At 43.5% G+C, this 25,253-nt stretch overlaps 1 protein-coding gene across 3 annotated transcripts in view; it reads right to left on the bottom strand.

Moving 5' to 3' along the window:
* Positions 1-25,253, bottom strand: part of FRAS1 (Fraser extracellular matrix complex subunit 1) — a 404,600-nt gene that overhangs the window by 53,673 nt on the left and 325,674 nt on the right. For 2 of the 3 annotated variants that reach the window (XM_036104730.2, XM_078068824.1), the window contains 12 exons: positions 24,702-24,855; positions 23,241-23,504; positions 21,238-21,426; positions 19,759-19,878; positions 19,304-19,483; positions 11,822-11,955; positions 11,407-11,547; positions 9,404-9,631; positions 7,295-7,408; positions 5,474-5,624; positions 4,138-4,297; positions 1,804-1,972 (listed from right to left, as the gene is read on the bottom strand). In XM_036104730.2, the coding sequence (XP_035960623.2) occupies positions 1,804-1,972; positions 4,138-4,297; positions 5,474-5,624; positions 7,295-7,408; positions 9,404-9,631; positions 11,407-11,547; positions 11,822-11,955; positions 19,304-19,483; positions 19,759-19,878; positions 21,238-21,426; positions 23,241-23,504; positions 24,702-24,855 (2,004 nt within the window). The remainder of the gene's footprint in view (positions 1-1,803; positions 1,973-4,137; positions 4,298-5,473; positions 5,625-7,294; positions 7,409-9,403; positions 9,632-11,406; positions 11,548-11,821; positions 11,956-19,303; positions 19,484-19,758; positions 19,879-21,237; positions 21,427-23,240; positions 23,505-24,701; positions 24,856-25,253) is intronic. The other variant, XM_078068823.1, reaches the window with a different exon arrangement.

The following is a 25,253-nucleotide window of genomic DNA, read 5'->3' as shown; positions in this document are numbered from 1 at the left end:
AGTCTATGAATCTTTACAAATGTCAGATTCTTCATCAGCTAAATAACAATTTCACATACTTATTTTGCATATTTACTGGGAGGACTATAAGACACAATGTGTAATGAAAGTGCAAAGTATATTTTAAAGCACTGAACAAATGCGAGATGGTATCCTTATTACCATTTCCGTATTGCTTACACGATCAAAATTGACATAGAATCTCAGTGTACTGAATAATGGGAGTTTGAAGCCACAGAAAGTTATATTATGAACAAGCCAGACTGAATTTTAACTTTATACTTAACTAAATCCTTTGCCATTAAGATGGGCTAGATCAATAATGTAAATGAATTTAGCCTGGTACAAAACAGAGAAATTATTTTATATTCACACAGTTGTGAACATTACAGGGATTTATTCTGGTTTTACTGCATCTTAAAAAAAAGATAAAGATAAAACCTTGAAAAGGAACCAGGGTTATGGATCTATCCAAAACTAAAAGAGTAGGAAATAGGCCTGGACTACACTTTGTGTAAACTGAGATAGCTAAAATGTGTAAAATAGTCATAAACCTCTAGGGACACACAAATCTGAAAAATTCCTAATTTTCATCAGCAGAAAATTACTATTCCATATCTAATCAACTAATCAAATTAAATTTTACTAAGTTCCACATTTCAAAACACTCCCAACTTAATGAAACACCCCTAGATGTCTATTTAGTTCTAGAACCCACTGCCTTTTGCTTTTCCTTGACAAACCCAAGTACATGCTCTTTCTTATTATTTTGCTAAAAGACTCCTTGGCTTATCTGCTCTTTTTTAATTCCTCATTTAAATTTGACCTCAGTCCAGCTGAAATGCCTCAAAGAGAGAGCCCACTCTTCTTTACAGAGATTTATGCTGTCATAAGAATAGTGAAATTACTTTGCAAAAACACTGAAGAAATACCTAGTCAGTGCCAGGTATTGTGCTATTCATAAAAGAGGACAAATATGGGGTATCCTGCCATAAGGGAGTTTACTGTTTAAGTCCTCTTCCTTTCTTCTGTGTTTACTCTCTCCTCTCTGTCTGCTTCTTCCCTACCCAGGTGCTGGCTACCACCGCTGTGGTAGAGACCTGTGCAAGTATCTCCACCCCAGCTGCTCTCTGCATTCCCTGCTGACCAACACAGCTGTCCTCTCACGTCTCAGGTACCTCATACTTAGCCTTCCGAAGCACAGTCAAGACCACCCCCCCACTCCAAACCTGCTCCTCTGATGGTGTCCCCTCCCGGCAAGGGGAATCAATTCATCCATCTCCCGCTTCTGCCCACACTATCTAGTCTGCTGTGAAATCGTATCAATTCTTACTCATCTGTTCAATCCACCCACTTGTCTCCACCTTCGCTTCATAACCGAAACTCACGCTACCATCATCTCTCACCCAGCCTATTCCAAGAGCTTCCCGACCATCCCCCACACTCTCTCTTCCCTTCCTTCAGCTAGAGAAGGTGAGGGGAGAGAAAGGGCTTGGATCCTAAGGGCGCCATGTAGAACACGATCCCTTGAAGACCTTTTTTGGTCATGAAGCAAAATGTAAAGACTGAGAAGCCAGACAACTTAAACTTTTGCAGTTAAAAACTTCCACAAAGAGTAGATGGACTGAGAAGAACTAAGCCCTGGGGGAAGGGAATGCTGGAAAATCACCTGAGGAAGGGCGCCAATGGAAAGGGAGGTGGGATAAAAATTAGGGGGCAGGTGCCCCACTTGCCAACCACCTCAGGGCAGCCGTGGCTGACGCCTGCTGGCAATCAGCAATCAGAGGCCCCCCTCCCACCTACCTGGCCAGCATACTCCACGTAGTCCTGCTGTCCGGGTTGGGAGCTGACCCTGGAGCTGGAGCTGGCCGTGCCTTGCTCGGTGCGACACAGGACGATGGCATACTGGTTCAGGTTCCCACTCCTCTGCACTGTGACGCTGACAGACCCCGCTTTCTCACTGACGTTGTAGCTAGAAGCACACAAAAAGGCCGTCTCTGAAATTCTGAGCTGGGGCTGCGAAGAATCCACTTGTTGAATGCCTGTCTCTTCTGGTTGATTACGGTGCCAGGCAGCTCGGCGAATAGGAAGTTCGGCTTCTTTAAGAAGCCAGGTTATGAATTGAGGAACTGTGTTCACCTGGGACAGTCACAGCACCAAGGGACCAAGGAGGGCCCATTTTCAGAGCAAGTTGAAAGGCATTCAGAAGATGGGCAGCACGTAGGAGCTATGCACTTTGTTTTTCAAAACACAGAGAAATGACAATCTCTCCCTAGTGTGGTAGAGTAACTAGAACAGTGGGTTCTTAGGAAAGAAAGCTGCTTGGAAGGCAGTTAATGTCTTAGCTCAGGTGGGAACTGACTGGACCAGATCTCCAGGAAGTGTGCAAAGGAGTCAGGGTGGTGGCAGAGATAAGAAAATAAGAATGGGGCCTACGTAACAAAGGTGTTTAGACAAACGGAGCTTTGCGGACACTGGGGAGTGACAAGGAGCTATAGACTGAATGTGTCCCCCCAAATTCATATGTTGAAATCCTACCCCCAATGTCCTGATATTTGGGAGGTGACTAGGTAATGAGGGTGGAGCCCTCACGAATGGGATTGGTGCCCTTTTACAAGAGGTCCCACAGAGCTCTCTGGTCTTTCCACCATCTGAGGACACAGGGAAAAGACATCTGTCTCTGAACCAGGAAAAGACTCCTCACTAGACACTGAATCTGTCAGCTCCTTGATCTAGGACTTCCCAGCCTCCAGGACCGTGAGGAATAAATTTCTATTGTTTGTAAGCCATCTTGTCTACGGTATTCTGTTAGAACAGCTCAAACAGACTAAGACACAGGGTTAACTTAGCTTGCTGCTACGAATTTGTATTGTTTTGGCGAAGTAGAAGGCAAACTATCCATGCACTATTAATTCATAAGTATCTAGGTTTAGAAAAGCCATGAGTGAGTGGGACCTAAGCTGGGCCTTGTTTTTCATCACTGAGGATGAGTATTGGGCCAGGGCTTATGTCTTGTTGCTGTGAGTGTTGCCAGCAAAGTGCTTCTGACAGGTTAGTCTTCATTGCCAGCTTTGGGACACTCTGTACTATTCAGCCCATTAAACGTTGGAGGGTTGTCCAGAAAAAGTGATCAGTTTTAGTCCATTTATTTAATTTTTTTTTTAAGGAGATACAAACAAGAGGGAAATAACAGCAAATATATATATATATATATATATATATATATATATATATAAAATCAGTGTATATATGTATTCTCTAAGTGTGTGTGACTAAGAGTGGAACAGCCCAGTTGTGGGGCACATGAAATCAAGTTTGTATGTTATCCCCCACCTCCATTCCAATTTTTGTCTGAATTATCATGAAATTGCTTTCTTAGAATAGTGAGTCTCTGAAATGTAGACTTAAAGAATTATTTCCCCCACAAAATTATAATCCTAGTTATAATGTGACCTATAAAATCAACACTGTGCTTGCCTGCCTTTACCAAAGCTGGTGCCTGTTTGCCTCTCAAGCCCCCAAAAGACTACAAAAGCTCCTTAAAGAGTATCTATATTAAGCTATGAATTTGTCCCAAAGGAAATATAATCCTATGAACACCAAAGGAACTAGGGGAGAATATAAGACTGAGAACAGAGAGAATGTAGAAGGTAAGGCAAAGATGCTTTATTATGGGCCAGTGATTATTTTCAGCCAGTACTGAATGTGTATTTTGTTTCTTATCAGTTCTATTGAATTACCTTCTAAAACTTGAGGGCGGAAGTAAAAATACTTGTAGGAGATGCAGTAAAGCACAATGGTTAAGATCACTGGGTTTCACCCCAATCCTAGTTTTACTGCTTATTAGCTATGCGACTTCGGGTAAATTAGTTAACCTCTTTCTGTCTTCATTGCTTTGTTCTTGTGGGGACAACAATAGCACTCATCTCACAATTGCAAGTATTAAACAAGATAATGTATGTCAAGTGCCTGGTACACATAGTATTAAAAAACATCTGGTGACATTATTATTTTTATTATTGTTATCCCCACCACCACCATCATCAGATGACTAGAGTTGGCCCCCACGTACTTCAACCTGATCTCCTCTGCTTGCCTGATTCACTTCTCAAGAATGAAAGCCAATAACCCTTGTACCTGGTATATTTAAAGCTGATGAGGGACCACTGAACATGGAAGACATTGTCGCTGACCACATTGGGTTTACTGTCTTTCACCAGAAACTGAAAACTATCCATCATCTCATGGATCTTCTCCTCGTGCAACACGTAACGAATCAACCCTAAGTTCACATCCTCTGTGAGAAAAAACACATTGTGAATTAACCCAGGGATGTAAAGACAGCCTTGTAGATTCCACGCTAACATACCCAGCTTATTCTTCAATGGGTTGTAGACAGAACTTAATTTCCCAAGAACAAAAAAGGATAGTAGTCTTAAAAATAAATGTGTCTGCCAGATTTCAAAATAAAATCCTACCGCTCTGTGTGACAAAGAGCTGTCTTTACATCCAGGAAATACCCTGATGCTGTTGTAAAATGAGAATCCCAGGGTCTCAGCAAAAAAGTACTTTAATGAATCTGGAATATTAAAGGCAACTTTGAGAGCTGACAAAGAGTCTTTGACTCCATCCTTTGTGTACACATGCACACACTCAGCCTTACTTCCTTCTAAATAAGGTTCTTTGGAAGGTATGTGCTACTACAAAAAGCTGGGGTTGAATTAAAACAGCCCATACACAAGGCACAGATTAAAGGTTCTCTTCTAGGGGCGAACACAAGATCGAGAACAGGGAGACAAGGGAAATACGGTGCATGAGTTGTAAGGTGCAGTTTTTGCAATGATGGCTCAAGGTAAGGTCCATCCTCAAAAGAAGTCTGGAAGAGTCTGACATGCTTATAATACTACCAAAATACAAAATGGTCCGCTTGATGTGATTCAAAATAGGAAAATATTTCTGTTGAACAACGTACCCGTGTTGATTTTTATTTCTTTGTTAAAGACTTAAGAAACAATCCATAACCCTTAGAGAAAAAATTAAGCCATACAGGATCACGGATATTTCATAAAGTCTGGTTGTTGTTTTTGTTTTTTGTTTTGAAAGAAAACCAAGCATGTTGCACATCTGAAACTAATGTAACATTTGTGTCAACTATGCTTCAATTAAAAAAAGAAGAAAACCAATCAATATCATGTGATCCTGCCACTAAATCTTGCCAAAACCTAAAGCAATCTGGGAGCTGAGCAAGCATGGTAAAGACAATTTTTTTTTTCTTTTGCCATAATTGAGAGTAATAGGAAAGGAAATCAGGAGAAGTAAAATTCTGAATTTGGATGGTTAGACACTAAACGATCTATTTGTTTGCAAATAAGTGACTTGAGGGTAAGTAGCTAGAAGTGGTTGTGAGAAAGATCAGGGAGGTAGGGGAAGTTAGAAGGGATTTCTCCCATCTCTCGGTTCCCCGAGTCCGCACCCTGAGTGAAAGTGACAGTAGCTCTGCCAGGCTGTAGCTTGTTCTCCACGTGGCCGTGCTTGGGGCCCGCTGTAATCTCATAGACAAGATGCTGGTCCTCTGTGTCTGGGTCCATGGTCAGCAGTTCCTTCTTGGTGATCAAGTTGGTTGCCTGGAATAGAAACCCATTAAATTTAATTCCTAAGGTGGGAATAAAGCCAGACCAAGACCCTCTGACTCAGAATTAATTCAGTTCAACAATGATTTACTGAGTGCATTTACTGCATGGAAAACTCTGTCAGGATTGAAGAGGCTATGAGGACTGCAACCATCCCAGCCTCCGTCCTTGAGGTGTTCACACTTTATTGGGAAAGAAAGGCTCGTGAGCAGGGCAATTGTGGAAAGAGCTATAACGGGAGATACAAAAAAGAGTACTGTACACTTTTGGGGAATGGGAGAGATTAATTCCATCTGGATCGGAGGAGGGATTTGAGGTGGTGGGATTTGAGTTTGGCTTTTAAGGAAGGTTGGAACTTTGAAACAATGATAAAATACAGGCAAGATGGCCAAAGGCATCTACCTTATTAGAGTCAATCACAATTCTTGAAATTGAGTAAGATAAATATATGATAGCCCAATATTGCCCAAATATACTGGCTAAATTTTAAGTTACTCATTCATTCATTCAACTAATATTTAGTAAAAGCAAAGGTTTGAGAGAAAAAAGGGGGACATGTAACTGCCCTTTGGACTTGGCAAAATAAAGGTCATTGTTGACTTTGATAAGAGTCATTGCAGTAGGATAAAAGTGGAAAGTAGAAAACCAACTGGAGAGTGTCGAGAAGAAAATGGGATGGTTCTGAATATGGGGGAAAAAATCAAATAAGGGATGCGAGGAAGTTGTACTAATTTAAAAAATCCCAGCCAGTTCTGTAGAAAGCTACAGTGTAGCAGCTACATAGACAGACAACTAATTAGCTCCACGGAGACGGGAAAATCCACATCCTAGAGGGAACACCACACACAAAAGAAAAATCAGTTCCTGAACGGAAGAAGCACGTGTGTCTGGGTGAGGATGAGGATTTACTGCTTGGTATGTCACCAGCTAAGAACCGTGGCATATCTTAAAATGACCAAATGGGGATTTAGGAGGAGAAAGGAATTTCTAAAGTAGAAGTCCTCTGAGGACACTCACCTACAAAATACTCACTTCCTTCCCATCTATGGCATATTCCAGATATTTCCCGAAACCCATCATCCCCTGCTTCTAGTTAACAAACTCCTAGCTGAGCCAGCTAGAGACTCTATTCCCAGCCTCTCAGATGCAACCGATGGAGCCATGTAACCAATTTCTTGCCAGAATAATCTGAGCACAAGTGATGTGTTTCATTTCTGTATCACTTGCTTAAAATGAAGTTCCTTGCCCTCTACTTCTCGGTTTTCTTCTTTCCATGGGCTGGAATATCGATGAATAGTTGAGGAGTGTTGGCTACACCTTCAACAGCAACAACCCAGTGACGTGAGAATAATAAGACAGAAGGAATCTGCACCTCTGAAAGGTCATGTAGAGCCCTGGACTGCCCACTTACTGCCACCCCGTATGCGAGAGAAAAATAAACTTCTATCTTGTTTGAGCTTCTGTCTTTTGGGGGTCATTTTGTAAGAACATCTTAAACTATATACAATCTTAACCAAACTCATGGAGCTTGCCAATCTCAGGAAAATCAGCTCCCTTAGGGAGGGATAAATGTGAGTCAAACTGGACGTCTACCCCCACGTGGTCACAAATAAGGACACAGCCCATGTTGGTTCATGTGAATGTGGCAGACGGAAAGGCCTTACCTTGCCATCCATGTACTCCAGCCACTGAAGCCCCAGGTTGGTAACAATTCTAGGGGTGCCATCATCTACTGGGAGGATGTCTACCTGGAAATGCTGAGGTGCCGCGGTCATAACCTGTGGGGGAAGCCAAAAGAGAAAAGTCATCATTCACAGACATCTGAAGTATGTCAGGTCCTACGGCCTACAAAGCTGGAACCCCAGAAATCTGTTGGCAGCTCAGAACGGGCAGCTGTGCCAGTTTCCATTGCTTATCACCCTTGGCATGAGGCACAAAGAATGCTGATCGATCAAATGGGGACAAGATGAAAAGAAAAGTTGACTTTCACACACCCATGCATTCCTTAGGTGGGTTCAATATTGCCCTGAAGTGAAACAGCAAACAGTAATTTCCTTTCAATAACTCTTGTTAAAATTCTCAGGAGAGGTGGACTAAACTTATCATTCACATGCTAATGTCAAAGTCTCCAGGTGGGATTCTGCCAGGTGTGATAATAAGTTTCATGAGAGGATATTTTCTTTCTTTTTTTGGGGGGGAGGGGGGAGAGGGGCAGAGGAAATCAAGAAAGAATAAAAGCTTTTGTGGGAATAGTGAAAAGAAACTGGTCTATAATTTCATTCTCATGCAGATACATGTACACATACACACTCCACATATGTGGTGAGTCCGGCCCAGAATCTGTTTCTGGGAGGATAAGGCACGCTGGCACGCAGGGCAGCAAGACGCTGGCTTTTCAATCTTCTGTAACCTTCGTAAATAATCTCCATTTCAAAAATAATACAGTCCCTCTGGAGACCTACCATGACCTTTTATATTTATCAGAGCGGTAGCCCTCTTGCTGATTCATCCTGAAATCTCTTTTCTCTTCTGAAAGTCAAATGAAGTGGGGGAGCAGCTACAGTTCAGAAGAGAAAAAAATAAAAACAATGATCTGCTAGGTGGTGATGCAGAGCAGACACCAAAATGACAGGAAATCCCAAGAGCCATCTCACTGACACCTGGGCCAACGGAGAATGACCTTCACGCAGACTGTCTCTAAAGGATGCAGGGGGATCTTTCTTCCAGGAAAGGAATCATTCCTGGTCATCATTAAAGTAGGAAAGGACTCTGCAGGATGAGGAGCTGACCCTTCTGTTATCCTGAAATACAGCTGGGTGTGATCGAGTTGCTCAGTCACGCTGCTTCTGCTGAGTCAGACTCGAATGCGCAAGATGCAGGCGGGTCCTCGGGCCCACCTTTCACCACAGTTGCCGTTATTCCCCGGGGAGGGTTAGGATCCTGCCAGAAACCTGGCTGAGGAATGAAGGAGTGAGCAAAAGTGGCAGGGAGGGGAGTGGAGAGGCCATCTTCAAGTTTCTTCCAGACACCTGAACCTTGGAACAGGGCAATTCTCTTCAGGAAGGAAAGCTTGACAACTGCAGGACCTCAAGAGAAAAACCCCTTTACCTGTTTCACCAGCTGGTCCTAAAACGATGACAGTGATGATGATATTAGAGCCACAGTTTATTGGATGCTTCCTATGTTTCCTGTGTAAGGCACTGGGCCAAGTGCTTTATGCACATCCTAAGGACTGATCTCATCCCCATTTTACAGACATTTCAGCTAGTAAGTGAGAGAGCCAGAATTTAAATCAGTGTCTTTTAGATGCGAAAGCCATACTCTTAACCAGGTTATTCTCTTCATGACATTGAGAAACTCTGGCTGGCTGAGGGGACACACAAAAGAGAAAGACAATCTAGAATCATATGAGATTAGCTACTAGAATCAGATGAAAGCAAGATGAAAGGAGTCAACAGTGTGCCAAAAGGAAAAGAGAAACAACGACAGTCATAGGAACAATCACTATCACCCTTTATTGTGCGTGCTATTTGCCAACAATGTTCCCCACTTTATGTGGATTACCTCCTTTGATCCTTAGACTAACTGAAGCTGGTGATTGTTACCGTACCCATTTTACAGATGAAAAGCTGAGGCTTGGAGAAGTTAACTAATTTGTGGCCAATTAGTGACAGAATAAAAACAATGCTATTCTTGGCTGAAAAATGCCCTGTTCTGCTTCTGGACAACCTCTGGCACACTGCGCCTCCCTCTCCGCTGTCTGTGCCCCTCACCTCTTTTCCTCCTTCTTCGACGATAAAGAAGGGATTTGTCCCGTCAGCCACAGTGAAGGTGAACCGGTCTCTGAGGGAGTTGCTGCCGTCGTGGCTGTAGCTGACCCGGTTCTGGTAGATGTCTTCCATGGTGAAGATGGACGTGTGCTGGAAATGCTGCCCGCGGCTGGCTCGCTCGATGGTGCCGTGGCGCGGGGGCTGCACAACGGTGAATGTGACAGACTCGGCCTGTCGAGGAGGGAAAAAGCAAGGTGGGAAGGGAAGTTTGAAACAGAAATCAGGTCGTTTTGTTTCGTTTTAAAAGATTTATTTATTTATTTATTTATTTATTTATTTATTTATTTATTTGATGGGGGGGCAGGGCAGAGGGGGAATCTTCAAGCAGACTCCCTGCTGGCGTGGAGCCCGACACAGACCATCCCACAACCCATGTGATCATGACCTGAGCCGAAACCCAGAGTCGGACGCTTAACCAACTGAGCCACCCAGGCCCCAAACCAGATTTGTGAGTGATGGCCAACAGGCGGTCAAGGGTATCCAAACCTAAAGATGTTTATAAAATAAGGATTGCATTTTCTTTATAGATATCAAAAATAAAACAAAGGAGAGAAACTATGTTGGGGATTACAATTGAACTTATGTTCTCGTGCCTCCTGCTGTCAGACTAAGACATTTAAATTTGTCTTTTAAGGATCATAGGGGAAAACCTGAATTTTTAACCTCTACCAGGATGATAGGAGCTAGACCTTTAAAACTACTCATTTCCCTCCCAACCTTTCCCCCCACTTTTCCAAAATTCTCATATCGAGCATCCCATATACATCAGAACAGAAGCTAATTTCCCATTTCTAGTTGCGGCTTCTAGGGTGGCACACAGAAGGAAAAATAAAGACATAGAAAACACTGTTCAAGACCTCCCAGTGACTTCCCACCAACTTAGAATAAAATGCAAAGGCCTGACATATGCCAACAAGGCCCTCTGTGGCCTGGTCCTAGGGTTCCTCTCTGGCTGCATTCTTTACTCCTGCTTGCTTATTGGGTCCCAGTCTCTTCCCTTCTTTGTTGTAACTCAAAGTTTCCAAGCGCACTTGACCACAGGGCCTTTGCACTCCTGGTTCTTTGGCTCAAAGAATGACTCAGATAACTGCATTGCTTGCTCTTCCACTTCATGATGTCTCTGCTCAAAGATCAGCTCCTCAGAGAAGACTTCCCTGACCACTCCGTCTCAAATAACACACCCTTCAATCTCTATGGCTTTTATCTTGCTTTATTTTTTAATTCATAGCACTCATCATATCTGACATGATGTTATATGTTCTTTCTTGTCTATCCCCCTAACCAAAGGCTGGAAACCCCCTAAGGCCGGAACTCTGTTTTGTTCCCAGCCCTGTCTTTAGCATCTGGAGCAGAGGCTGGTACAGAGAAGGGTACCCACAGAACTAATGAACAAAGTTATGGTACTCTTTATGAGAGCTAAGTCATGCCAGAATGTTAGATACTTTGATCTGAAAGCATCATGAGAATAAGAGTTTAGTCTCTGCATGCCCTGTTTTACTGAATAAAGCCTCCTTCCTTGAGGATGCTCAAATCGTAGTATTTCGCTGTCATTCAGAGAAGTCTGAATGAAGGAGGTAAATGGTAGGAAAAATGAATAGGTGCCCCAAACCCTTGTTCACTCTAATAAGGAAGAATAAAAAAAATTGGCTAAAATGTCATCTAATTGTCTATGAATCATGATAAAAAAAAATCAGCATATTAAGGGATTGTTCCATGTAATCAGGGGACAGAGTGAATGTACTTAGCAGTTCAGAAAGGGTTTAAAAACAATTTGATCTCAAATATATTAGTTTCTCTTTTCCAGAAGGCCACAGGGTCTTCCGATTTTTAACCTTTCAAGGATGCTTGCACTAACCTCACTACTCTGCCCTACCCTTGGGATACACAGTCACAATGTGACAGATCAGCCTCTCATTCAGCCAGAGAACCCAGGGGAGTGCTCTTACCTCTGTGTCTGCATCCACCGCCTTGAGCTCAAACTCTGTGATGGTCTTCCTCACACCCTCCTGCACCCGCATGCCCAGGTTCTGTACAACAGGCAGTGAGTCATCCACAGGGCGTATGGTGATATGGAAAGTCTGGGTTACCTAAATGGCAGAAAGTGCAGGTGGGACACCTGTCCCCGGCACCCACCCAAGTAGAAGGTAGGTGCTCTCTACTTTTCCTTTCACCCATTCCTGGCTTGAGCGCTTGACCAGGAATCCAAAGTGGTTTCCCTTTGGCAAGAGCCCCCGGAGCTGTCAGAAGCCACCACTATCCTTGGGTGAAAGCAGGCGAAAGTGAAGCTTGCAGAGTTGCTTCTCATACTCCCTTCAAAGAAGACTGCTGAATCAGTGCCCATTCACTGAGGGAATGGAGTACCTTGCCTACCTCACTGACTCCATCGGAGAGCGTAAAGCTGAAGGCATCAGAATGTTTCTCGGTTTCACTGGAGTGGATATACCGAACATTTTGTGAAGTCAGGTCAGCTTGAGTAAAGGAACTAATCTGGATACCTAGCAAAAGGGGAAGAGAGAACCAGAAAAAGGATGTCAAAATGCTAGCCACACTTCTAATGCTAGAGAAATGCCATACTTTCACCAGACGGAGTCCCTTGTATATCTCTTACAGCATTTACGTGCTTCTCTCTGAGACCTTGTGTTAGAGTCGTTTGTGTATTTTTTTTCCCCTACCACAGCATATGTTCTGTGGGAGCACATGTTAACTTAATTATCTAGCTTCTGCTATGTGCCAAGCCAACAGCAGGTGCTCAATAAATGTTCCTCTCCTTTCTCTGGGGGTTTATGTATGCAGGTCAAATCTGCGAAACGCAGAGCCATTGCCTTAGTCTCCAAACTCCTCTCTCTTACGTTTTATATTCCCCCATAGCCTCATAGTCCTTTCTGAAAACCTGTCCTAATTTTTAATATTGTGTGATGGTTTAGCTTTTGAACACTGGAGTCATAGGGCTTGGCTACACATAAGCTTTTCTCTGTGATTGGTGAGCCTGGCATCCATGATTTCATTGGATATTCTTCAAGGTCCCTTTCAACCTTCTGGTCTACGATTTTCTAGCTTCTCATATACCACGTTAGCCAGGCTGGCAGTTAACAAAACTTACCGCATGACTTTGGGGTTGGCGCAATCATTCTATCTCAACTCTTAAATGACCTAAAAAACCAGTATCCTTTAATAACATGATATAGAGGAAACACATTAAATTTTTTTCAGACTTGTTTTAAAAGTAAAAAAACACAATACTAAAGTGATTTTAGATAATGCCAATGTATCCCACAAATGAGTAACATCTTATGTTTTTAAATGTCCCACAACATTTAGCAAAACAGCCCGGAATTCTTGCTTCTATCTTAGGGCTTCTGTGACTCATCCTCTGCTGCCAGCCAAGACGGAAACAAAACCACATCTTTTAGTCCCTCGGCACAAATTCCCTCTTTCTGATTCTGGATGCTGGGTATTAATCCATTGAGTCTAGTCCTTTGGTCTGGTCCTGAAATTCATTTGCTGCTTCCTGGGATGTATTATTTATCATTGTTAATCCCAGCAAAACCAGTTTGGCTTTTTTCTAAAAAAACAGATTCTACTTTGACTGTTTTACATTTAACTGGGACATCAATATCACTGGCTTTATCTTTTTTTACAAAAATCAACCTACATGGTTTACATTTGCAACTTTCTTTATCATCTGAAATTTGTTACCTAGATACAACAGCGTCCTGAATATTGGGGCATTGTTTTTTTTTTTTTGATGAGGAGGCATTTGATATTTCTGTGCTTGCTACATCAGCTGTTGACAGGCAAAAAATGTGGCCCCCTGTCTTATCACTTTGTCTTGTGGCTCTAGACAGAAATCCATACCATTCTTTAAAAATTTAATAACTTCAGACTGGCTGCACTGAGAAATTTAAATCTCTTTCCCTTCTGTGAATCCATCCTCACAGCTCATGGGGAAATACCTGTCTGGATTCTCGCAATCAACTGGTCACCTACTTCACTGTTCCCTTTATATGAGTCCTTAGTCTGAGAGTGATTAAGAAAGGTGACAGATTTTTCCTTCTTGCAAAGAAAAGTTTGGAATTGATCTTTTCTTAATATTTCTTATTGAGAGGGAACTGATGTAAAGTAAATTGCACATATTTAAAGTGTACAATTTCATGAGCTTTGGCACATCCGTGAAACCATCACCTTAATCAAAATAGTGAACATATCCATCACCCCCAAAGTTTCTTAACGCTCTATAATCCTTACATTCTTCCCTTTTTGTCCCCTACCCTATCCCAAAGAAACAAATCAATTATTTTCTGTAACTATAGATTAGTTGGATTTTTCTAATTTTTTTCATAATTAGAATCATAGAGTATATGCTATTTTAGGCATGGTTTCTTTCACTTAGCATAATTATTTTGAGATTTATCCATCTTGCAGCATGCATTAATTCTTTTTTATTCTTTTTTTTGTTTGTTTATTCTTTTTTATTGTTGAGTGGTATTCCATCGTATGGATATATCATAGTTTGTGTCTCCATTCACCTGTTAATGGACATTTAGGTTATTTCTAGTTTTGTGCTATTGCAAACAAAGCTGCTATGATCATTCACGCACCAGTCTTGGTATGGGCATAAGTTTTTATTCTTGGGTAAATCTCTAAGAGTGGAATGGTGGGAATATATATTAGGTACATGCTTAACTTTTTAGGAAACTGCCAAACTAAGTGGTTCTTTGTGCCAGAGGGTAACGAGGTGCATCTAGAACAGAAGCTTCAAGAAGACAGGGATTTTTGTTGTTTTTTCACTACTGTGCACCTAAAATAGTGCCTGGCACACAGTAGGTACTCAAAACACGCTTGGTGAATGAATTCAGTTCATCCACTATAATCGCTGTCTAAGAGGTCCTACTGAGCACAGATTTTCCATCTCTGTACACTTCAAAAAATAGTTCTAGCCTTTGCTAATTGGGTATTGGAAGACTTAAGCTACTCACCATCAAGATGGTATTTCCAATAACATATCGTCCCTACTCGCTGTCACAGCAGGTAGTTACTCTTTGAAATATCTTGAAGGAGTTTAATCCCATCGAAGGTGTTTTCCGTTACCAACCTACTGGCTAAACTATGTTTCTGGCCATATTACGGAGACCCACATTAACCCTGTCAGTTTTTCCAATTCTCCTGGAGGGCCAGCACGTTAGAGAAAGTTCAGTCCAGGTCAGGGAAGCATGCACGAATAAAGCGTCTTTGAAGAAACTGCCTTCCTAACAGGATGTTAGGTGATTGCCTTGGCCTTCCTGCTTTCTGCAGGGCTGTGGATGGCTGCATGCACGCTGCCTGAGTCCCACCTCAGGCTCAGGCTGTGGGAGACCCTCAGCTTTTCTTCAAAGCCTCCTGTTAGGGAATGAATTGTGTCATCTCCGCCGCCCCCGCCCCCGTTCATACGCTGAAGTCCTAACCCTCAGTACCTCACATGTGACCTTATTTGGAAATAGGATCATTGCATATGTAAGTAGTTAAGATGAGGTCATTAGAGTGGGCCCTAATCCATTCTGATTAAAGTCCTTATAAAAGGGGAGAGTTTGTCTGAGACATACACAGACAGGGAGTGCGCCACGTGAGCACGAAGATGGCCATCTCTGTAAAGCCAAGGAGAGAGGGCTGGGACAGATTCTCTCTCACAGCCCTCAGAGGGGATCTCAACCCTGCTGACACCACGATCTCTGACTTCCAGCCCCAGATCTGTGAGACAATACATTTCCTCTGTTACGTTGCTCAGTCTGTGGTACTTTGTTACGGCCGTCCTAGCACACTCCTATCTCTCTGCTCGCGGGGAGAATCCGAAGTAAAGCAATGCGTGAATCTTATTTTGGTTGGTGTCACCATCCTGAGAGAGGCAGAGAGAAAGAGGAAACCAAGGAACACCCTTGCTAAAGCATCCTCTCCGGGAAGTCCTTCCTGACTCACTCCCATGCCTCCCTCAGGCGGACCTCACTGTGCAGTGGCTCCCACCGTCCTGTCATGTTGCTGTCACAGCTACAGAGACACATTTGCACATGTTTGTTTGCATGTCTCCCACTTCCAGAACAAATGCAATCCTGCAGCAGTTACTCAGTGAATGTTTGGTGAAGGTGAGAACCGGTGTTGTGCTGGAGATTGCTATCCTCCCCGACTTTAAAAAACACAACTTCTGTTAGCTAAGCGATTGGATGCCCAGTTGGGGGCTACCATTCCCAGTCACCTCACAGCTTTGTCTGACTACCCTCTTGCCACGGGATGTGATCAAAATGGATGTGTTCTTCCAGTAATACTACTAACACAGGAATGGACGTGGGCTCCCCTGGCCTTTGTCCCTTACCGCTGGCTGGGGAATGACAACAATTACAGTAGTCACCTTGGACCAGAGATGGGAGCCTCATATTGAGGCACTTTAGGCCATCCAGGCCACCTGCCTCTGGATTTTTCTGTGAGAGAAAATGAACTTCTTTTTTAAGGCACTGCAGTTTGGGCCTCTCTGTTTCAGAGGCTTAGCTTCTATCCTAATAATATAACTCCTTACTCTGATTTCACAAGAAAAAGAGGGTCTTCAGGGTCCCTGACATGGGGGTGTGGCCCCTTAACCTTGAAAAGGGCACACGCGGGGTCCAGACTCTCATGCTCCCCTCCCTTGAGGCAGCAGGCTTGGTCTGTCTTCTGCACAGTTTGCATAGGCATATGGCTCCCTATATCTCCTCAGGGGAACAAAATAGGATCTTCACACCCTTCCTGTCTATCTAAAAAGAACAATCACGATCCACTGACCAAGACAGACAGTATGAGAATGAGTCCACTTCAGAGTTAACCAGCGAGAGGATATCTGCAAGCACTGGTGGAAACTGATAATTCCAAGTGGCATCAGGCCCCAAAAATAGCTCCGTGCCTGCACCACAAGACACAGGCCTGGAAGTCTACTTGTTCTTGGAAAGCGCAGGCCAGCCCACCCCAGCTCCTGGTAGATCCATCCTCACCCACTGAGGCGAAGGGGTGAGGTGCAGGGACTTTTGACATGAAAGATGGCAATGTGTATCTCCTCTGAAGGGACACCTTTCACATCTAAAAAGAATCAAGTTCACGAAAATATTCTCACTTAGGGCAGACAGGAAAGGTGAGAATTCTGGCAAAATGCTACAGAAAGGACATAAAATGGGGTTGGAGGTGTAGGAAGGACAGGAAGCCCTGCTCCATTAGCAATGGGAAGGGGCCCCAAGAGTAAAGGGGAGGGGACTGGATCCTCGGATCTGGGCCACCGAGAGTTACTAGAAACAGGTGGCCTCAGAAAAACTGGCAGGCACATGAGTCAGGCAGGTTAGGAAGTCAGGCCTGGTGGGAAAGGGCAGGTGAAGGGTAGTGTCCCAGGGAAGGGGAGTCCTCCCTCTATTTTTGGAGGCTGCTTTCCCAAGATAAGGGAAAAATGTGATCACCTACGAGTCTCTCTCCCTAAGCAGCACTGACTTGGTCTTGGCAGCCAGAATTTAAGCCCAGTGAAGGCTGAGACTGTAAAAACACAAAAGGAGTAATTGAAGCAGCCTCACACTGAACTTTTAACAGAGCCCCCCGGTCAAAGAAGAGCAAGGGCTGGAAATGACCAGCAATGATGCAACTGACAGTGCCTTGCTTGAGGCTCAGTGCTTTTAAAGCTCTGTCTCGTGTGGATGCAGTTGCCCAACACCACAGCTAAGAGTTTGCCCTTTCATCTTCGGAGACATACAATCCGCAACCTGACAGAATTTTGGCAGAAGCAATTAGCTCATGAATTAGTTATCAAATATCTCAGGCAGCCAACGTCTTAGGAGTGCCGATCTGCATTCTTCCCCAAGGAACTTCAGGATAAAAGGGTAGGCCATTTGCTCCATTTGCATTAGGGATTTTAGCCAATCTCTCCATCCTTCCCCACACCCTGCCACCAAACCCTCACAACACTTCCCCCTCCGCCATCACCCTCGCCATCACCGTGGTCTGCTTTCCTCACCTTCTCTGCCAGACTACCCTCCACCTTTCGAAGCTCACCTCCCCACAGATCTCCCTCTCATTCACCCTGCTCATTCACTGGTCTTGCTGCCTCTGGAATGGAATGTGCCAGGCTGATCCCACCTCAGGATGGTAAACTCCCAGATCCCTCTGTCTGGAACGCCCTTTCCATATAACGGTCAGCATGGCTGCCTCCCTCACTCTCCTCAGACGTCTTGTCAAATGTCATCTTATAGCAGGGAGTCCTTCCCTTACCCCCTTGCTCCCTGTACCCTGGAATGCTCTTATTTCTCCCCGAAAATACTCATAACCATTGATATATGATATATCTGCTTGCTTGTTTGCTTGTAGTCTGACTCCTTATATTAGAGAGCGAGTAGAATCCCGGTAAGTACGTCCCCTGTTTTGTTATTCCCCTGGTTGAATGAATGATCTGTAACTTGAAATCCAAAGGAAGAAAGTGATGATCTAAATCTGCAAACCATGGCCGCCTCTACGATGTATGAAACAAAGACAACTCTACCTTTAGATTGCTCATTCAGCAAGTGCCTCACATCCATTCAGCTGCCAAGTTCTACAGGTTCTCCCCCTGAAACCCCTCCCTCCCTCCCACTCTTCCACCAACTGTTGTTGATTGAATACAGTTTACTGGGTGCCAGGCATGATCTTTTACATGGTTCTCATCTTCCTATTCCCACTACCACCCCTCTAGAGGAAGCCTCTCTACCTACTATTGGGCCAAATGTGAGACTTCTGACCTACTGTCCCTGCCTCTTCTCTCTTTTTTCGGTCCATCTGTTAGACACTAGATGAATGTCACTTTCCTTCCATGCTCAAAATTCTGCAGTGACTCTCTATCGCCTACTGAATTACATAAGGCTTACTTATCCCAGCTTTGAAGACCCTCCATAAAATCTCAGGCTACCCATGAGCCCCATCTACTCCTATTTTCAGAATATATGCTTTAGCTAAACTAGCCCACTCATTATTTTTTTAATGTGCCCACATGCTATTCCCATCTCTGAAAATAATACCATTTCTCTCTGTTCAAACTCTACCTTCTAAAGGCACTTTTTTTTTTTAAGATTTTATTTGTCAGAGAGAGAGAGAGAGTGAGAGCACAAGCAGGGGGAGCAGCAGGCAGAGGGAGACGCAGGCTCCCCGCTGAGCAGGGAGCCCAATGCGGGTTTCGATCCCAGGACCCTGGGATCATAACCTGAGCAGAAGGCAGATGCTTAATAGACTGAGCCACCCAGGCGCCCTCTAAAGGCACTTTTAAATGCCACCTCTGTGCACCTTCCTACCCAATGCAGCCTCTCCCATTTTTGAACTTCTATGACACCAGGTTTATATAGTTCTTAAAATACCTGCCACATTTTTCCCTTATGTATGGTTATATGCAAAGGTTCCTTATCTCATCCAATAAAGCACATTGGAAGGTGAGGATGGGATTTCCTTTATCTTTTTTTGCCCCCTCAGCAGCAGCTCAGCTAGAATCTTGCCCAATACACATGCTCACTTGCTATTTCCTGAATTACATTTTTAAACACAGTGCATCATACTGTGCAGGTGCTCAGACTTTAGAAGAACGGGGTGCAGTGTTTGCCCTAAAGGAATTGACAATCTGGTTATGGAGACAAGACTGCTTACATAAAATTGCAATTGTTCAACTTTCAGCAAGGAATTATTGAGTATCTACTGTGTGCCAAATATGATGCAAGGTAGTATATAATGGTTAAAATTAGTAATGTAAAAATAAATACTAACCAAGGCAGATTCTAGGTGTGAGTGGCTTACCCCAACACTTACTAAATCCCAACTTTGGTTTGATGAAGCAAGAAATGACAGGCTTACCTGGTGATGTGGCATGTTCCAGGTGGCCCAGCTTGGGCTGTCTAGTGATGGTATAGATCAATTCTGTAGGCTTACTCTCCTGGTCAGTGGCAGAGAGCTGCAGAGTGGTGATTTTCTCCACTGAGTTCTCATCCAAGACCAGCCCTTTGTTGGTGGTGATGACTGGTGGGGAATTGTCTTCTGAAAATATCAGAAATAGTGATTTGAAAGGGGATCCTTTCAACCTCCTTTCTTCAATTCTGGGCCTGGTGCCCAGGAGTAAAATCAGAATAATCCTTAGGCCTGTCCCTCAGAGAGTGCCCCAAGGAGCCAGAGTTTCACACAACAGAGGGGATAGGATTCCAGATTCCCATGTAGCTCGGTAAAGGAAAGACTCCAGCCTCAAGGCAAGCACGGTGTACACTATATAACCTCAGACCTGCTGGAATATTTTTAGAAACCCAAAGTCCCCTTACCCAAAACATTGATGGAAAATGACTGGCCAATCAGCGTGTTGCCTTCTCCATCGACCACATCGAATTTAAAAGCAAAGCTCCCACCAGATTCTCCTTTCCCGTGTCTGTATTCTACTTGGCCTGTAAAAAAGGACAAGATAATCAAGATTTGCTTTTAGTGCTTTCTGCCCTTATTTCTCAAGTGGGAAGTGGGAATCTGATTGGTATTCACACCAATGAATCAATTAACACCTTCCTCACTTTGACATTGCTTTAGCCATTTTAATCTAAAGTTTTCAATTCCTCCCTTCCCCTCCCACTATTGACTTCCTCATAATCAAAAACACTCTCATAATAAAATCATCCCAAGTAGCACTGCTTATGGTTTGTGAAAGACTCGAAGGAAGTCTCATGAGTAACCACATGGGAAATGTGCAGTGATGGCACCCGCATCATTGGCCATATGCCCACGTCATGGGGCCAGAGACATGGAGCTGTGGCCCATATTCTCCCAGAGCTCGTCACTCCCATTTCTCAGTGCAGCTTTAAGTCATTTTTGATACAGCACTGAATATAACCAACCAACAAATTAACAGATAAACTCTACATATTAGTCAAAAGGATCCACAGGGAGAAGCGCAAACTCTTCCATTTTCGTTCAGCCACAGTATCACTTCCAGGTACCTCGCAATGTAAATATAACCAAACATCTGGGGAAAGGCACCCGGTCTCATTTTTACAAGAGACACTGAGGCAAGGAATAATTAAGGAATTACCATCCCTTTGTCTATTCCACCCCCTTCAGTAAAGTAGAGAGAGTCCAGGGAGAATTCAGCTGCTACCCATTTTGAGTAGCCTCCTCAGGGCCATATTTCCACCTCTAAATGGAATTGCACATCCTCCCATGACTTTGGATTACTTTTCCCCCCACTATGTAACTCCCCCCCCTTTTTTTTTAACCCCTGAAAGAACTATACAGTAACTACGTAGCATTTAACATTTATGCTTTTACATTACATCAGCACTTCCTGGAGGAGGGATGAGCTATGTAATCTCCCCCAGGCAGCTCCGATTTATGCCCTTCCATTTTGCTTAGTTCATTAACTTGTGCTCTTGGGGGAGCTGAAAAGAGATATAAATTGTTCACCTAAGGCAGGCATAATTTTCACCTTAATCCATCCCAATTCACTTCTTTTTCCTTGTCTCTCTCACACACACTTTTTAGCATCATAGCAAGTCAAAATGATTTTTTTTCCTCCATAATAGCCCCAAATTTCATCAATGCTATGTCAAAGCATGAACACATTTTAGCCAAGAAGGATAGTTTTTTTAAAAACAAAAAATTGAGGAGACAAGAAACAATAAATGAAACTATAACTCAGCTCTTATTCAGAACAAAGAGTGCAGTTTACTGCCATAAGCTACCAGGCATTTAACTCCCATTTACTACTGTGGGTGGACTCTGTCGAAGTCTGGGCAGGCGCAGGAGAGCTAGCTGACCTTGGCTAATGTCAGCCTGAGTGAAACTCCGGATGGGGCCTTTCACAGAGATTTGCTCCGGGTTGTCGTGCTTTGCCATCTGCAGGCGCCCCGCGCCAGGATCTTCCTTCATGATGTACATCACCTGACGGTCATCCGAATCAGTATCTGTCACTCTCAAATGCTGTTCTGTGATGCGTGCTATAGACCCTGGAAGAGAGTGGGAGGGAGGAGGTCATTGCCCATCATTGCCTTTGAATAGGATGTCAAGGGATTTCAGGAGACTAGAGACTAAATGATCACAGATTGCCTGGGTTTAAGTGAATACCAGGTGCTTGCCCTTCTCAGTTTCCAGCTGCATAAATTTTAATTTCCCTAAGTGAAACAATCCCAACTTCCCAATTTGTTAATCCTCCCTTGGGTTTAGATCTGAGCCCTTTTCTCTGCTGATCCATTTTCACTCTCCCTGCTCCATGCTCACTCTACTCCTGTGACCTATCAGTTACCCCCTCCCTAGATCAATGTAATAATTCCTAGATCTTTGGTGAAGCCTTCTTGGACCTAACTTATTTACTATCTTGAGGTTCACTAAATCATAAGCAACAGCTTTACCTAAACTTATAAACATACCTTGTTGCCATCTCAAACCAAAGAGTTAAAATCAATGTTTACAGGATTATAAAACAGGGGGCTCTGAGTGCTAGGCCCTGTAAGGCTCTGCAGGTTGTTGGGGATGTGGGCGAGAACTAGCAATTGGCAAACACCTCTTTTCAGGGCCTTGCCCCGTGCTTTCCTGTCCAGCCCATATTAAAAATAGTAAATTCTGGTAAAGTAGATGCTAGTCATTCATGTGTAATACATCCTAGTGTTTGGCTGGGCCCTGTGTGTTCTTGCTGGGTAATGCCAACAACGCAAGGCCTAACTATTCTTTCCCCAGGCCATTCTCAGCAAGCAGCCCAGAGGGATGGAGGTGATAATCTTCCTCTGGGACAAAGATCAGGCTTGCTTATTGTTACTATAACAGGGGGAGTTCCCCCAGGCTCAGCATTCCTCCTCTGTAATGCATCTCATTGCGTGTGAAGGCATCTGTCTGGGCCTTCTGCATCACCCCCACCAGACTCGGAGTGCAAAGGGAAACGATACAAACTTGCTGATGGCAATGCTGCCCCTCGTGCTGTGAGGAACAAAGTATTTGGTCTCTGACCCAGGAGTCTCATGTCTTCTATCAGCACCCATGAAACACTAAGAGGCTAACTTTCTACTTATAAATAGGGGAAAGTTAAATCTCAGATCTAATAATGGGGACCTTTGGGAATCTCCAAATTTTCAAATACCAGTATGCCATATAGTTTTCACTACAAGATACATGTGAAACTAAGAGTAGATAAACAAAGAGGACTCCAGTGGGATGCAGATGTTCTGGGGGAAAAAGGCCCACTCCCTAATTAAGTAACTCCCTACTGCAAACCGAGTTCAAGACTGACACACGTCACAGGTCCTTCAGGTGCTGCTTACATACGGGCAAACTTGCGAATGTTACACCCTAGAATTACCATATCTAGTGAATCTCAATTATTTTTATAAGCTCTTTTAGTGCATAATGGCTTCTGAATTGTCCCCTCGCCCACTTTTTTTGTTTTTTTAAATAAACACCTGGAAAATTCTGTTGGATTTCTTTTGCTGTTGTTGTTTCCTGCGGAGTTGGCTGGGCAATGGCCATGTTCTAAGAAACCCGTCCCTATGAGTAGCTGGATAAATTAAGGTTTTGAGGACCCTGGAAGTATGACAAACTCTTCTCAATCTCTTCCCAAAATCACAGACAGGCATCTGGTCCAAAGAATTTAAGAGATTTACATTAGTCACTCACAACTCTTAGTATCCTTAAAAGAATAGCTCTCCCCACCTCCGGTCTCTCTGAGTTCTGAACGCCTACTTCAATACCGTCCCACAGAGCTAACATGCGCACTGACAAAGAAGAAATAAGGACAGAGGACCACAGACACTCTCTTCCATTCCTGTGGTACCTGCTGAGAGCTGGAGGCCTCGGTTTACAGCCAAGTTGGGGGCGCCACTTGTAGGCAGCTCTATGTATATCTCCATCCTCCCCGTGTCCGTGTGCAGGCCATCCGTGAGGGAGAACTGGAACTCATCCACTGCTACCCCGGGTCCACCAGGCATGTACCCAACCAGCCCGGCCAGGACATCCTGGTAGGTGAAGGAGGAGCCTTGAGTTAAAACCCTCCCATTCTCCAGAGGCTCAGAAGCAGTTTGCCTCCAGAGCAGACGGCCTGAGGAAGAAAGTAAAGAAAAACAAAGAAACAATATAGAATATATATGGCACCAAAATATTGCCTGATTTTGTCAACTAGCATGAGCCTGGGTAAAATGTCCAGCACTTCAGAGGCTCTTGGTGACACACACACATAAATGACCAACAACTCAGAATTTTCTATGGAACCACAGGGTGCTGCCCTGGGCCTCACCTACAAATAAAGAAGATAAAATCCAACTTTTCCTGTTCAAAAATCTCTTAAGGAGACACAATGAATGTGATAATACAGTGGCTTAGAAATCAAATCTCCCTCCATGAATTTGAACTCACTGCATTATCTAAACCTTATTTTCCCCTCTGCAAAGTGAAAATAGCACTCTTCTGCTGCCTTCCTTCTAGGGCACCTGGGATGGGAGAAGGGATTGTGTTTTAAATTCCTTATAAATTCAGAAAGACACTAGACATCTTTGGGTTGAGGCAAATTTTTCTGTTTTCAAGGGTCGTGTGTATCATGATGGGACAGTTAAAATGTTTCATTAAAGAAAGTGAAAGTGAAGGAAGATAAAATGCAATGACCAACAGACTCTTCTATTAACCTTCTATCAACACAACTTCATCTTTAGAAGACCAAGGGTGTTATGATACACTAAGATACCATCTGGGAGATGAAAGTTCCAGAGCTTTGGCTAATACCAGAGGGATGGCGCTAAGAAAAGAAGTAGGTAAAAGATTCCCATGGTGGTTTTTACCTCTGGTTTAATCAGGAAAAGTGCTTTCTTTGCAAAAGGATCAAGTTCATAAAGACATCTAGCACACTTCTAACCTGAAGTGAACAGCTTTGCAATTAATAACAAGGCTGCCGCCCTGTTCCTTGCATGAGATGCGATGGCCCAGGACTATCAAGCAATCCTACTCTGAGAACAGGACTCTAAACCAAATGTTTTGCCTGAGGTTATACAGGAGAGCAAGAAAACAGCTGAAATTGAATTTCAGAGACACCAATTACCTAGGATTCAGGCTTTTTAGAGCAACTGGTGTCCACTGTGACCCCAAAGAATATTGGCTAGCTGTGAATCTGATTATACTTTGATGCAAAGAATGGGCTATGCACAGGCAAAGTAGAGGAATAATCAACAGAAACCTATGTGTTTATTTTAAAAACCTATCGGGCACCTCAGTTAAGAAGCTTGCTGCCATAGCAGTTGGGTCCTACCGTGGTCAGGCTTTTTTGTCAATACAAAAACCAGCTCATTATCTGGAGTGTCCAGGTCTTGCAGGCTCAGAGAAGAATTGCTTATCACCACTCCCGAGCTTAGCTGCACACCAAGGGGCCGCAAGGTCATCCTGGGAGGTTCATCGTTCTTCCTCTGATTAAAGCATAAAATATCAGGTCTCACACAGATATTGGTTTAAGAAGAAAGAAAATGCACCTTAGCGAAAGTAACATTGTCACACCAACTTTCACTATCGAAATGGTACTGAATGTGTCACCATCTTTAATTCCCAATCAAAATGGTTCATTTGAAAGAAGAGCAAGTCATATAAGCAAAATGTCTCCTTGGAAAGAAACTGACGTTTTACAGAAATCTTCAAGATATTTTCCATGGGTACAATGATCATGTTTTTCAGACCAAAAATCTGGACATGGGGTTAGACAAGTACGAGTATATTTTGAGGATAAAAGAGCACATTGCTTGAAATCAAAAGTGTCTTAGAAAACCCCAAGAGTATCATAGTACTGTAGGAGGGCACCATATTTAAAGGC

Source organism: Halichoerus grypus, chromosome 3 (assembly GCF_964656455.1).
Source record: "Halichoerus grypus chromosome 3, mHalGry1.hap1.1, whole genome shotgun sequence".
Taxonomy (NCBI): domain Eukaryota; kingdom Metazoa; phylum Chordata; class Mammalia; order Carnivora; family Phocidae; genus Halichoerus; species Halichoerus grypus.
The sequence above is the reverse complement of the archived record's forward strand: the minus strand, read 5'-3'. Positions and strand labels throughout refer to the sequence as shown.